This window comes from Acanthochromis polyacanthus, chromosome 7 (assembly GCF_021347895.1).
Source record: "Acanthochromis polyacanthus isolate Apoly-LR-REF ecotype Palm Island chromosome 7, KAUST_Apoly_ChrSc, whole genome shotgun sequence".
NCBI lineage: Eukaryota > Metazoa > Chordata > Actinopteri > Pomacentridae > Acanthochromis > Acanthochromis polyacanthus.
Window position 1 is genome coordinate 36,024,661 of NC_067119.1, and position 13,069 is coordinate 36,037,729.

Here is a 13,069-nt window from a genome sequence, read left to right on the forward strand (position 1 = left end):
AAGTAAATCCGAAGGAGGTCTAGAGGCACCAAATTTTATGCATTATTATTTAGCTAACCAGCTACAATATCTTATTCGATGGACACAACCTAACAGAGATGCCAACTGTTGGTTAGAATTAGAACAGAAGGATTGCAATAGCATCAGACTTTCAGACATACTCTTTATTACAACATCCATTAAACGACACAACTGTTTTAAAAACCCAATGATTTCCTCCACCTTGACCGCTTGGTGGAAGGCATTAGAAATTACAAACTCCAAATTGGAGCCCTGTGAGTTCTCTCCCATTTGGCACAACCCTGACTTTCAGGTTAACAATCAGCCGCTTCATTTAGCTGCTTGGGAGCAGAATGGAATTACACATCTTCACCACCTCTTTTCAGAAAATACGTTCATGTCATATACAAACTTGCTTCAAAAATACAAAATAAAAAATGGGAACTTTTTACATTATCTACAAGTTAAAATATTATTAGAAAATAATTCCAACACTTCAAGGCACGCTCCGGCCGCCTGCATTAGCTAAAGCTATCTCAAAGCTTTCTCTGACAACAACTAAAAACCTCTCTAAAATATATAAGCTACTCTCAAGCACTGATACAATATATTTACCCATCTCTAAATGGGAGTCAGACCTATCTATATCTCCGGAACTAGACTTCTGGACTCAAATTTGTGATAATGCATTTAAAATGACAAAACACACAAACTTACAACTCATTCAATACAAAATCCTCCATAGAACACATATTACTCAATACATGATGAAGAAAATGGGATTCTCCGACTCCGAAATCTGTCTTCAGTGCTCCCAGAACACTGCTGATACTTATTTTCATGCTCTATGGCTATGCACCCCCGTTAAAATTTTTTGGAGTAATGTGTCAGAAAAGCTTTCTGCAATCTTGGACTGCAGGATTCCTTTATCTCCAAGCAGGGCCGGACTGGGAAAGAAATTCAGGCCGGGAGATTTCCAATCAGTCAGGCCACTTCCGCCACCGCAAGGGTTGTGTCACGTGGGATAATGCACCAAAATTTTGTGTTTTTCCTTCCAAAAATATGCATTTTACAGTTATGTTATAGCAATTACAACACTACTAAACAGACAGTAAGTCTATTAAACACAACCATAACGACAGCTCCATACAGTCCAGTACTTTTCTCTTCACTACCCTCACCAATTTTTCCAGTGTTTTCCTTTTCCTATTATTTATATAACATGTGGAATTAAAAAAAACATATTATTTTGTCAACAAATCATTTAGATGTCAGCTGGTCATAGCTAATAACCAATGTTCATTTTATAACTGAAAATTGTAAGTCAACTGCCTATCCTACCTGAAGAGGGGGTCTCAAACGTTTTCAGGCTTCCTGCAACTCACCTGACACCTGTGGAGCTTATTTGGGCCAGACATTTTTTATTATATTTTGGCCTTTGAAGTCTGATGATGCATTTGTGAGAACAACCGACCGTTTGTAAACTTACTTGAAGTAAGGGTGCTGTCACGAACGAGCGGGTGGACCCAAGCAGAGAGCCACACTACCAAGGCTGGCTGGAATGAAAGTGTTTTATTGTTGGAGGTGAAATGGTGGCTCGATGGGGGGAAAATCCAGGGTGCAGGAGCGGCTGGTGTAGTGGGGGGATTTTGGCCAGGAACTGGGGGGAGGGGGGGTCCAGGCAGGGACAGGAGGGGTCCAGGCCGGAATGGGGGGTCCGGTGATGATGAGTTGCTGGGGAAAGTGGACGAGGGTTCTGGGTGGCTGGATCCCGGGCAGCTGGGTCTGAGTGGAGGCAGGAGAAAACAACGTAAGAAAACAAAGGCAGGAACTCAACAGAATATGCAGGAGGATAGAGCATGAACTGAACTGTGTGGTCTTTGTTCAACAATCTGGCAGGGAGTGGAAGGATGAGCTGGTTCTTATTGTGGAGGTGAGTAATCAGTGTGATGATCGTCAGCTGTCCGGGAGCCGTAGGGGTGGTTGATTGCCTGAGTGGAGTCAGCTGGGAAGCTAGACTCCACTCAGGCACCGAGCTGCAGGGGGAGAGACAGGGCAGAGTAGCGGATGGGAGACAGAGAGAGACAGGCAGGGCAGAGGAGCGGATGGGAGACAGCAAGACAGACAGGGCAGAGGAGCGGATGGGAGACAGCAAGACAGACAGGGCAAAGGAACAGGAGAGGGGGAGAGGAGCATGAGAGGGAGAGAGATGGGGAAAAGGGTATTTGGGATGCCAGATGGGAAAGACAGGGGCGCCCCACGGACCCAGCCAAAGAGGGGCCCGCTGGGGCAACCAAGGAGCAAACAGAAACGCAGAAGGACACAGGGACCAGACAGAGCGGAAGGGACCAAAAGGACAGGAAGGGCAGAAAAAATGAGAGGAACCGACAGGAGGGAAGGACGGGAGGGAGGGAGGGAGGGAGGGAGGGACAAACTGAACTGGAGGGAAAGGAAGGGCTGACTGAACGGGAGGGAAAGGAAGGATGGGGGACAGGAAGGACGAAAGGGACAGGAGGACTAGAAGGACAGGAAGGAGAGAAATGGGAGAGGGACTGAAGGGGATTCTGGGCTGGAGCTGGACCTGGACTCAACTGGACTGAGAGAGGGAATGAACTAAGACCGAACTAAGGACTGGGCCTGGACTGAACTGAGGACTGGACAGAACTGAGGGCAGGACAGGACAAGACAGGACTGGACTGAGGACAGGACAGGACAGGACTGAGGACAGGACAGGACTGGACTGAGGGAAGGACAGGACTGGATTGGACTGGACTGAGCAGAGCTGAGGGCAGGACTGGACTGGACTGAACTGAGCAGAGCTGAGGGCAGGACTCCGGGGGTCGGCCCGAAGGCTGAACTGGCCGAGGATGGACAGGCCGGAGAGTCCGCTCTGGAGGACGGACTGTAGGCCGGACTGGCTGGGGATGAGTGGGCCGGAGGGTTTGCTCTGGAGGGCGGACCGTAGGCTGGACCGGCCGGGGATGGACAGGGCAAAGGGTCCGTTCCGGTGGGCGGAGGGTCCGTTCCGGCGGGCGGACCGTAGGTCGGACTGGCTGGGGATGAGTGGGCAGGAGGGTCCGTTCCGGTGGGCGGCCCGGGGGCCGGACTGGCTGTGAATGGACAGGACGGAGAGTCCGCTCCGGGGCCGGCCTGGTCGAGGCTGGGCAAACCGGAGGGCCCGTTCCGGGGGACGGCCCGAAGGCGGGACAGGTCGAGGCCGGACCGGCCTGAGGATCCACTTTAGAGGGTGGCCCGGAGGCGGAGCTGGCCGAAGGTGGACTCGCTGGAGGGTCCACCTCCGAGGACGGCCTGGGGGCCGGACAGGCTGAGGCAGGTAGGGCAGGGACCGGACGGGCCGGGGCTTGACAGACTGGGGCTGGATAGGCGGGAGGGGCCGTATTGGAGGGCGGCCCGGAAACTGGACAGACGGGAGGGGCCGTAATGACATGTTGACACCCATTTGCAATGCATACATGTAATTATAACATACACATACAAATTACATGTACTAACTTGAATTCAGGGAGCTCTGTAGTAGTTTATGGTTGATTAATTTAAAAATACAACAATAATGTTGAATTTTACAGTATTAGTGCAGTGGGACTAAACATGTTAAATTTAATTGTACAATGTCATGTTACAAGCAAAAGAACCTATACCTCAGTTACAACTTAGGTATACCTAAGGTATACCATTACACTTTTTGAAGGTAGTCACCTTTACAACTAACATTTCAAAAAGAACAAAACATACATAATACTACCATTGGAATGACTACTAATACTTGTATCCCAATTTAAAGTACTGAAAGCAAAAAACGATTTTTTTCTTCCTTTTTGTCTGCATTTATTCTCATTGTTTAACTCCATGGAAGGGGTGTCAACACTTTATGACATTAATGCATATTTTAGTCTTACAGCCAAATATCTTATTATTTAGTGCATGCGTGTGACCATCACCAGCCCTCCCTGAAAGCTAAGCTGACACTCTTTATTACATTTCCCTGTTTAAGAGCCAGGGAGGGCAGTGCTACACCTCAGTGGTGATGTGAGGGGAAACAAAGGGTGGACAGGACAAGAGGGGACGGACAGGGACAGGGACTAGCAAGCGGTGCTACTACATCTGAAGAATATCAGGTGTTGTGTTATTCCCAACTAATAATTACCCATCAATAAGACAAAAAAGCAAACACATACACAAGAGAACAGAAAACCAAACAAACAATAAATAAATAATTAGCCAGACAGTACTGAGCACCATAGTTGTGGGTGTCATGTTAGTATAGAGTGGAATAGGCCAGAAGATACTAGAGGAAGATACTAGAGAAAAGGAGAGAGGGTTTAGTGTGAGATTAGACTCTGGAGAGAGTCTCAGCACATTCCGGCGGGTCCCATCACTGCTCAACAGCGGAACTCAACAGGAGCTGGTGGGACCTGAGCAAACATGCACATGCAAGTGTGAAAGAGCCCGAAGCCCAGAACAGCCATCACAGCAATGCAGTGCCAAGCCGACAGGGCCCCCCCCCCCCCACAGGCCGAGGAGCCACGGGGCAGCGCCCCCAGAGAGCAACCGGGGCCACCGTGTACCACATGAACCCCGAAGACAAGAGGGCGCAGCTACCGACACCCCCAGCACGCCAGAACCGACCCAGGCAGCCCGGGCAAAAGGACCCACCCACCACCCAAACCCCAACCCCGCCCACCCCAGCCCCCACCAAACCCCCGCACCCACCACCCCATTCCCCAATGTGAAGTGCACAATCAGAGGCAGTCTGGTGTGGATCCGGCCCAAGAGGACAAAGCAGAGGGGGAGGCAGGTACTGACCACCGGTACTGACACAGAGGGCCCCCAGAGCCAAGAGGCAAGGGACCAGGGAGGGCCCACATGAACCAACTGGCCCAGCCGGCACAAGAACCCCCCGGGAGCTGCAGATCAGAGCAGCGCCCCGGCAGGCACCATAGCCCCAACACAGGTCAGCTACACGCGGCACCCCACCCCGAAGGGGGGACCAGGCCGCGCCACAAGGAAGCGAGGGCCACAAGCCGCCACGCCCACCCAGGGGCCAGTACGCCAAGGACGCCCACCCCGCAGCGCCCCCGAGACCCCACCCACCCCACCACACCCCAGGACAGCACCAGGCCCGGACGGAGGCCCCCAGCCAGCAGAAACTTGACTCCAGTGGGGGCACGCAGGCCAGGATCAAGGCCTGTGCCCAGGTGGGCCAGAGCCACCCCCCCAGTGAGAACACCCAGCCCCCACGCCAGACCGCCCGCCTGCAGAGGGCCACCGGCCCCCCACAGGAGAGGGAGAGGGGCGAGGAGGAGCGGGCAGGCAGGAGAGGAGGGAGAAGGAGGGAAGTGGAGCAGGAAGGGACAGGGGAGCAATGGAGGGGCCGACCCACCCCAAGCCCCAGGACTAGCCAGGCGCCCCAGAAGAGATCAGCCGCCGACACCCCGAGGTCCAGGGAGAGCATGCAGACCCAGCAGACCCAGAGCTCAATGGGGGAGACACCCGAGACATCCACCACCAGGGAGAGGGGCCCAAGCCACCCCGACCCTGCAGAGCCAGAGAGCAACCCCGGGAACCATAGAGAAGGGACACCACCAGTGCATGCATACGGTCTTGAAGTCCATGGTGCTATCAATCTTTGAGAGTTGGAGAGTTCATAAACTGAAATAAAGCAGAGGAAAGTTAGACCATATGCACAGACAGAACAGGTATTACAATTTATTTATTTATTTTTATAATGGAGGCAGTGGCATATGCCCACATACAAGCAGGAGCTATAGGTTAATATTTAATGAATTAATAAATGGAGACCATTTTTCTTTAAATGAGTCCAATTGTTTTTCCCGGGTAGCAGACATTCTCTGCAGTGAAATGTGTTCTGTGAGGAGGTTCAGCCAATGGATGATGTTGAGGGCTTTCTTATCTTTCCAGTTAACTAAAATAGTTTTTTTGGCAATGGCGATAGCTGCAAGTGTGGGTTGGATGTGGATGTCCGGTAAGGCTGTTAGCGTTAGGTCACCAATTAGGCAAATGTTCGGGGAATGTGGAATCCCACAGCCCAAAATATCGGAGAGTTTCTGTGTGATTAGTGCCCAGAATTGATAGACAGGTGTACATAGCCAAAGAGCTTGAAAATATGTGTCAGCCATGTTTTGGGTGCATGGAGTACATGTGTCTGAGTTTGAGAAGCCCATTTTATATAATTTATATTGGGTTATATGCGTTCTATGAATAACCTTAAATTGGATCAGTTGTAAGTTGGTGTTTTTTGTCATTTTAAATGTGTTTTCACAGATCTGGGTCCAAAAATCAGAGTCAAAGGATTTGGACAAGTCTTCTTCCCATTTGTGAGTTGGCAGGTGAATAGAATCTGTCTTTGAGAGTGAACTATAAATTTTTGAGAGGTTCTTTTTGTTTCTTGGAGACAGTTTCGTAATGTATTTGACAAATTCAGGTGGCTGTAAATCAGTTGGCTGTGGATTAGACTGAAGCGATGGAATTCTACTTGTAAGCGTCTTCTTTACCTGTAGGTAGTGGAGGAAGTTTCCATTTCTTATTTCAAATGTTTGGAATAAGTTTGTATATGTCCTAAACATGTTATCAAAAAGGTGGTGGAGGTGGGTGACTCCTCTCTCTGCCCACGTCCTGAAATAAAGAGCTATTTTATTGTTTGCAAAATCAGGGTTGTGCCAGATTGGGGACAGTATGCTGGGTTTTAATTGGGAGCCTGTGACCTCCAACGTTTTCCACCAAGCAGACAAGGTGGAGGCGATCATTGGGTTCTTGAAGCAGGAGTGATGTTTAAGGGCAGAAGTGATAAAGGGCAGGTCAGAGATTTTGATCTGGTTACAATCTAACTGTTCTAGTTCCAGCCAGGAGTTATATTCTACATGTGGATGAATCCATTTGGTGATATACTGAAGTTGGTTGGCTAAGTAATAATACATGAAGTTGGGGGCCCCCAGTCCCCCTTCTGATTTATTTCTCTGGAGGGTGGCCAGACTGATTTTAGCCTTTTTGTTCTTTGAATAGAATTTACCAATGGGAGAGTCTAACGATTGAAACCACTTTGATGTGGGTTTAAACGGAATCATGGAAAAGAGGTAGTTGATTTTAGGTAATATTTTCATTTTAACTGTAGCTATTCCTCCCAAGAGGGAGATGGGGAGGTTATTCCATCGCCTTAGATCATCACAGACTTTGTCCAAAAGTGGGGTGTAGTTCAGGTGAACTAGCTCTGAGAGTTTGGAGGAAATATTTATGCCCAGATATCTGATGTTGCCAGTAGGAATAGAATAATTCGAGGTTTGGACTGTGGGATTCCATGGGTTTTCTGTTAAAGGTAATATGATTGATTTTGACCAGTTGATGGAGTAGTCTGAAAGACGTGAGAAGGTTGTAATGAGGTTAAATACTTCCTTCACTGAGGTTTTCGGTTCTTGTAGGTAAAGTAAAATGTCGTCTGCGTATAGGTTAATTTTGTGTTCAGTCTCCAAAGCACAGATACCTTTGATATCAGTGCTCTGACGTACAGCTGTTGCTAATGGTTCGATAAAAATTGAAAACAATAAAGGAGAGAGTGGGCATCCTTGTCTCGTTCCCCTTTGCAAACTGAAACTTTGTGAAGTGATTCCATTAGTGGTTACTGTAGCCTTGGGTGAGTAGTACAAAGCTGATATCCACTGGATAAATGACTCTCCGAAGCCAAATTTGCGGAGCACAGCGAAGAGAAAGGACCAATTGACTTTGTCAAAGGCTTTTTCTGCATCCAGTGACATAACGATAGCTTCTTTATTGTGGTGTTGCGTCAGAGAGATTAGATTAAGAAGTCTTCTGATATTGTTGTGGGAGTGTCGGCCATTTATGAAACCTGTTTGATCATAGTGGATTATTGACGGGATAATTTTCTCCAACCTAGAGGCGAGTGCTTTTGACATAATTTTGATGTCAGTGTTGATTAGTGACAGAGGTCAATAGCTGGAGGGAAGTGTAGGGTCTTTGTCTGGTTTCAATAATAATTTAATTGCAGCTGTATTCATATGTGAACTTATATAACCATTATTTTTAATCTCTGTCACTGTCCTGAAGAACAGGGGTGCTAACATTGACCAGAATTGTTTAAGAAATTCAGCAGGGAAGCCATCAGGACCAGGTGCCTTGCTTGCTGGCATACTGTCTAATGCACACTGTAACTCTTTGATAGACAATGGAGCATCTAGTGTGTCTCTGTAATCTGATGTTAATTCGGGCAAGTTTAGATTGTCAAGAAAGTTATGAATATCTTCTTCGTTTGGGTTGACTGTTGATGAGTACAAGCTTCGGTAATAATTATAGAAAGTCTGATTAATTTCCTGGGGTGACTGAGTGTATTTTCCTGAGGAATCCTGAATTGCAGTTATGAAGGATTTTTCTTTATTGCGCTGGAGTTGGTTCGCAAGAAATTTTCCTGTTTTATTGTTGTGTTCAAAATTATTATATCTCAGCTGTTGTAATAAGAACTCTGTTTTCTTTGATAAGATATTATCGAGTTGTAGTTCAGACTATAATTGATCACTTGGATTTATTGCATATGTGGCGTGGCGAGGGAGCTCTAAGAGGAGGGGAATGGAGAAATGGGGAAAAATGGCTAGGATTCAAATAAATGTTGCGACAACGCCACCCAGGGGAATTTCACCCCCGGGACATTCAATTCAACATGATCAACCAAGGACCATTTAAACACTGAAGGCACACAGGTTCGTAATCACTTGGGCAAGAGACGTGTTTCCAAAAATATAACAATTTCTTTATTTAATTATATTATCAAATATAAGAGGCAAGCCACCAGTTTAAAATAAAGAACCAGGAGTACTTAACTTAAACAATAAAGGGAGCAGGCTGGCTTACCATGGCGGCAGGCAAACAAAAATAACCAAAAAGAAGATAAAGGGGGTCCAAATAATCACACCTGTGACACAACACACCAACGAAAAAGGGGATCCGTGAACCACCACCAGGGATTAAACTGCCGTCGAGGCTCACCAAACCTGCACAAAAGAAACAGATAATTAGTACTCCCGATTTTAGCAGTGCTGGTGACCAGATCATATACACTATTAAAACACACACGCACACTCACTCGCTCCACACAACATTTAAAACACAGGTACAATATGAGGCATAATAATCCTCATAGCCTGAGGTTTTTAACGTCAGAAGTACAATGCAGTAACTCTAACACGTTGGCGACACGCCAACACAGTCAAAACAACAAATGGTAGACACTAAACAGAGAGCTATAGGCACCAAAAAGAGCCGTAACCAAAGAGAGCCGCAACGAAGAGCCGGCAAAAAGAGCTGGCAAAAAGAGTTATAGGCACCAAAAAGAGAGCCGAAACGACAGGGCCAGAACAAAGAGCCGAAACAGCAGCCAGTCCAGGGAACGATGGCGTCCAATGAACCACACGTTTAGCGGCAACCCGGTTAGCCGTGGCGCAGTGTAGCAGCAATGCAGGCTGAGGAGATCCAACGAAAACAGCAGCAAATAGACCTGTCGTCACAGAAGCACCCACGGCACGCTGAACGGAGCGACCCGTCTCCCAGCATCACTGTACCAGCGATATTATGTACGTCCCGATCGATCACGCCAGATCCAGCCCGCTCGGCTGCAGTTACCACCACGGGGAGAGCTCAAGAGAAAGCATGAGACTGAGGTAAAGCCACCCACCTGTGTATATATATATGCAGCGGCGCCGGATGCCGCCCCGCTGTCACAGCGACGATTGAAATAGCACAGTGCCACACAGTGGCTAGGAGGGAGAAACCATCCGGCCACAAGTTCTTTAATTTTTTCCTCAATTTCTTCCTGTAGTTGTTGATCCTTTTTTTCTTGTACGAGGAGTACGATATTATTTTGCTGCTATTTACGGCTTTTCCAGTTTCCCAAAGTGAAGATGGAGATACATCATTGGAGTCATTGTTTTTTAGAAAGTCTGCCCACTCACTTCTTATTATTCGATCAAATTCCTGGTCTTCGAGTAGAGAGATGTTTAAGCGCCAAGTCAGAGGAGGTTTAGGGATGGAATCTGTTTGCAGGCTGAGAGATATTGGTGCATGGTCGCTGATAATGATTGGGTGAATTTTAGTAGTAGCTTTGTGTGCAATAGAGTTATTTGAGAGGAAAAAGTCAATTCTTGAAAATGTTTGGTGCACCTGAGAGAAAAAAGTATAGTCCTTCTTTGTTGGGTTTTTGAGTCTCCAGACATCTTCTAGTCCAAAATCTTTCATATAATCCTGCATGACTTTTGCTGATTGTGGTTGTTTTGCATGTATTGGACTATGAGATCGATCTAGTGACGGGTTTAATACTATGTTGAAGTCGCCACCGATAATGGTTGTTGAGTTAGCAGATAAGTCTGCTAAGTGGGAGAAAACCACATGAAAGAAGGCTGGATCATCATTATTTGGGGCGTACAGATTAACAATTGAATATAATTTATTAAAGATTGTTGCCTGGATAATAATATATCTGCCCTCTGAGTCTGTTATTGTACTATTTAAAGTGAATGGTACTCTCTTATGGATTAGAATAGAGACCCCTCTTTGTCTGCTGTTATAACAAGATGAAAAGATGATATTATAATTACAATCTAATAGAGATTTTTCTTCTGATTCTACTAAATGCGTTTCTTGGAGGAGCAAAATATCTGCTTTTAATTTGGAGACATAATCCATAATTTTAACTCTTTTTGTTTGTGAGCGTATGCCATGAACATTCCAGGCTACAATATTTAACTTGAACATAGAGAGAGAAGTTCAGTCATTGAATAAGTAGCAATATAGAATATCGTCTGTGTGTGTCCCTGTGAGCTGTTTGTTGCTGTCTGTGAGCTGTGGGCGTTGGAGAGCGATGTACATAGCAAGTCAGGATCTATATATACATTATATAATAGCACAACATTGCCTGAAACATTATCAACAAACACATTATAAAACATAGAAGCACAATAAACATGGGGGGTACATAGGTGTAAGTGAAAATGAGGGGGGTGAGTGTGTGAGAGGGGGAGAGGGGTAAAGGGAAACATATAGACAGGGAGAGACAGAAAAGTAGGAGGAGGAGGGGGTTCTCCAGTGGGGAGTGTAGATAGGGAGGGTGACACATTTACATTTATGTGATTTAGATTTTTTTTAAATTACGTTTTCTAAACTAATTTAATAAGTGGTATACTAAGTGTTTAAGTCCTTATTATCATTCTTATTATTATTATTAGAAGAGCCAGGGGGTAATGGAAGTTTCCCGAAATAGCTGCCCATCTATGTATAGTTTGTCTACAACTAGTGCAGTCCGTTTACCTTTCTGCCTGTGTTCTTTCATGATGGGGTATAAAACTTTGCGCCTCTCGTTTATTTCTCTGGGAAACTAATCATTCATTCCGTAAGACGTACCTTTCAGCTCCCGTCCTTTGCTCCTTACAAGCACTTTCTGTTGGAAGTGCTCGAACTTTGCGACGATAGGACGGGGGCGGTTTCCTCCTCGGGGTCCAAGCCGGTGGATGCGGTGGAAAGTGATGTTTTTAACCGTGTCCGCAGGGATTTTAAGCGCTGACACCATGAAGTTTTTAACCAGGGACTCTGGATTATCCGGCATGGATTCAGCGATGCCAGAGAAGATCAGGTTTTCCCGCATACTCCTCGACTGAATGTCCAGGACGGTCTCCTTCAGGGTTTTGTTTTATTTTTTAAGTGTACTCACCTCTGAAGTGACAGCTGTCAGCGTGGACCAGAGTTCCGAGTTGTCTCTCTGCAGGTCCTCTATCTGCTGGTGAGTGAACTCCAGGGTTGCCTTCAGGTCCTTAATCTCCTGGTGAAGCAGACCAAGGATATAGAGTTTTTTATTAATAGATTCAAGAACACTTACCTGGATATCCGTGGTCTGCAGGTCTTGTGTGTCAGTCGCGGAGTCGGCCTTCTTCCTCTTGTTTGGGTTTGGGGTCTGGGTGGCTGGTTCTTCCATCGAGCACCGGATGAAGCAGTCGTCGATAAATCTCTCGAGGTCCTCCACTTTTAGCTCTATTTCTGCAATCTTGAGCAGGCTACTTCGGTTGTTTTTTTTAATATAAATTAGTCGAGAAAACGGCGATTTGTTTGCTTCTAATCTAGCAGCTGGGGGCCGCCATGTTGAATTTGTCACTCTCGCAGAATCTCGCGATCTCACAGCATCTCCTCCACCACCTTTTGGTGGTGGTGGAGATGCGGAGAAACGATTTTGACATTACCCATGCCATTTTGAGTAAGAATATCTCAGTAACTACAAATATAACCCTGCTGCTTTTTGTACAGGGATAGAAGACAGATGGAACTGTCTTTTAGAAAAATTTGGGGTCTCTGGTACCTGTCCCACACTGAGATTTTTGTCCCACACTGAGATTTTTGCCACCAAAAATAGCCAATTAAAAATCTCGTCCAACTTTGGGAGCTCATATTTTCCAAACTGAGGTACCTAGAAAGCTCCAGTTTGCTAAGTTATCACACAAATTTGTGTAGAATGGAACCCAGGGGTGTTAGAACACTTCTGTGCAGTATTTCTAGTACTTTTAAGTTCCCAAACCCCACTTGTGAGTAGGTATCTCTTAATTTTTTAGCATTTTTAGCAAGCCCCCATGGCCTGCAGAATGTAGGGAAACACCTGGGGATGTTTGTGGGACACTAGCTACATGCAGAAGCCTTGTTTACCAACTTACAGCTCTCTGGTATGTCTAGAAGCTGAGAAATAACCACTTAAAGATGCAAAAAATGCTGGCGAGGCTTTTTATAGCCCAAATTCAGAAAATTTCAGACCCCCACAACTCAGAAACTATTTGAGCTACAGGCCTACAATTTTGCATAGAAAGTACTTTTGTGACTATCTAATAGCATGCAAATTTAGGACTAATTTGAAAATGGTGCAGCAACACCCCCAAGGAATATCTGGTCATTTCTCCTGGAATGACCCATATGCTCGTGCCATCAGGGAAGAAAAGCTCCGTTGATAGAAAGACGTGGTCATTCAGTATATTCAGGTATCAGCTGACCTCATTCT

General features: G+C 46.3%; 1 protein-coding gene across 1 annotated transcript; it reads right to left on the reverse strand.

The window, feature by feature from the left end:
- Positions 1-146: 146 nt before the first annotated feature.
- LOC127534859 (bromodomain-containing protein 4-like) lies at positions 147-12,004 on the reverse strand. The gene is made up of 5 exons (XM_051951148.1): positions 11,909-12,004; positions 11,744-11,851; positions 11,437-11,686; positions 1,871-2,586; positions 147-1,785 (listed from the first exon to the last, which is right to left on the reverse strand). The coding sequence occupies exons 1-5, from the start codon at positions 12,002-12,004 to the stop codon at positions 1,573-1,575; spliced, it is 1,383 nt and encodes a 460-aa protein (XP_051807108.1). The 3' UTR covers positions 147-1,572.
- Between the last annotated feature and the right edge of the window lie 1,065 nt (positions 12,005-13,069).

What these genes read in the sequence shown, in the direction of transcription:
- LOC127534859 (XM_051951148.1), bottom strand. Translation starts at nt 12,004, where the DNA reads ATGGAAGAACCAGCCACCCAGACCCCAAACCCAAACAAGAGGAAGAAG. An exon ending in TGCAGACCACGGATATCCAG is followed by an intron (nt 11,852 to 11,908) that starts GTAAGTGTTCTT and finishes CTGCTTCACCAG; the next exon opens with GAGATTAAGGACCTGAAGGC. An exon ending in TGTTGAACAAAGACCACACA is followed by an intron (nt 1,786 to 1,870) that starts GTTCAGTTCATG and finishes GCCTCCACTCAG; the next exon opens with ACCCAGCTGCCCGGGATCCA.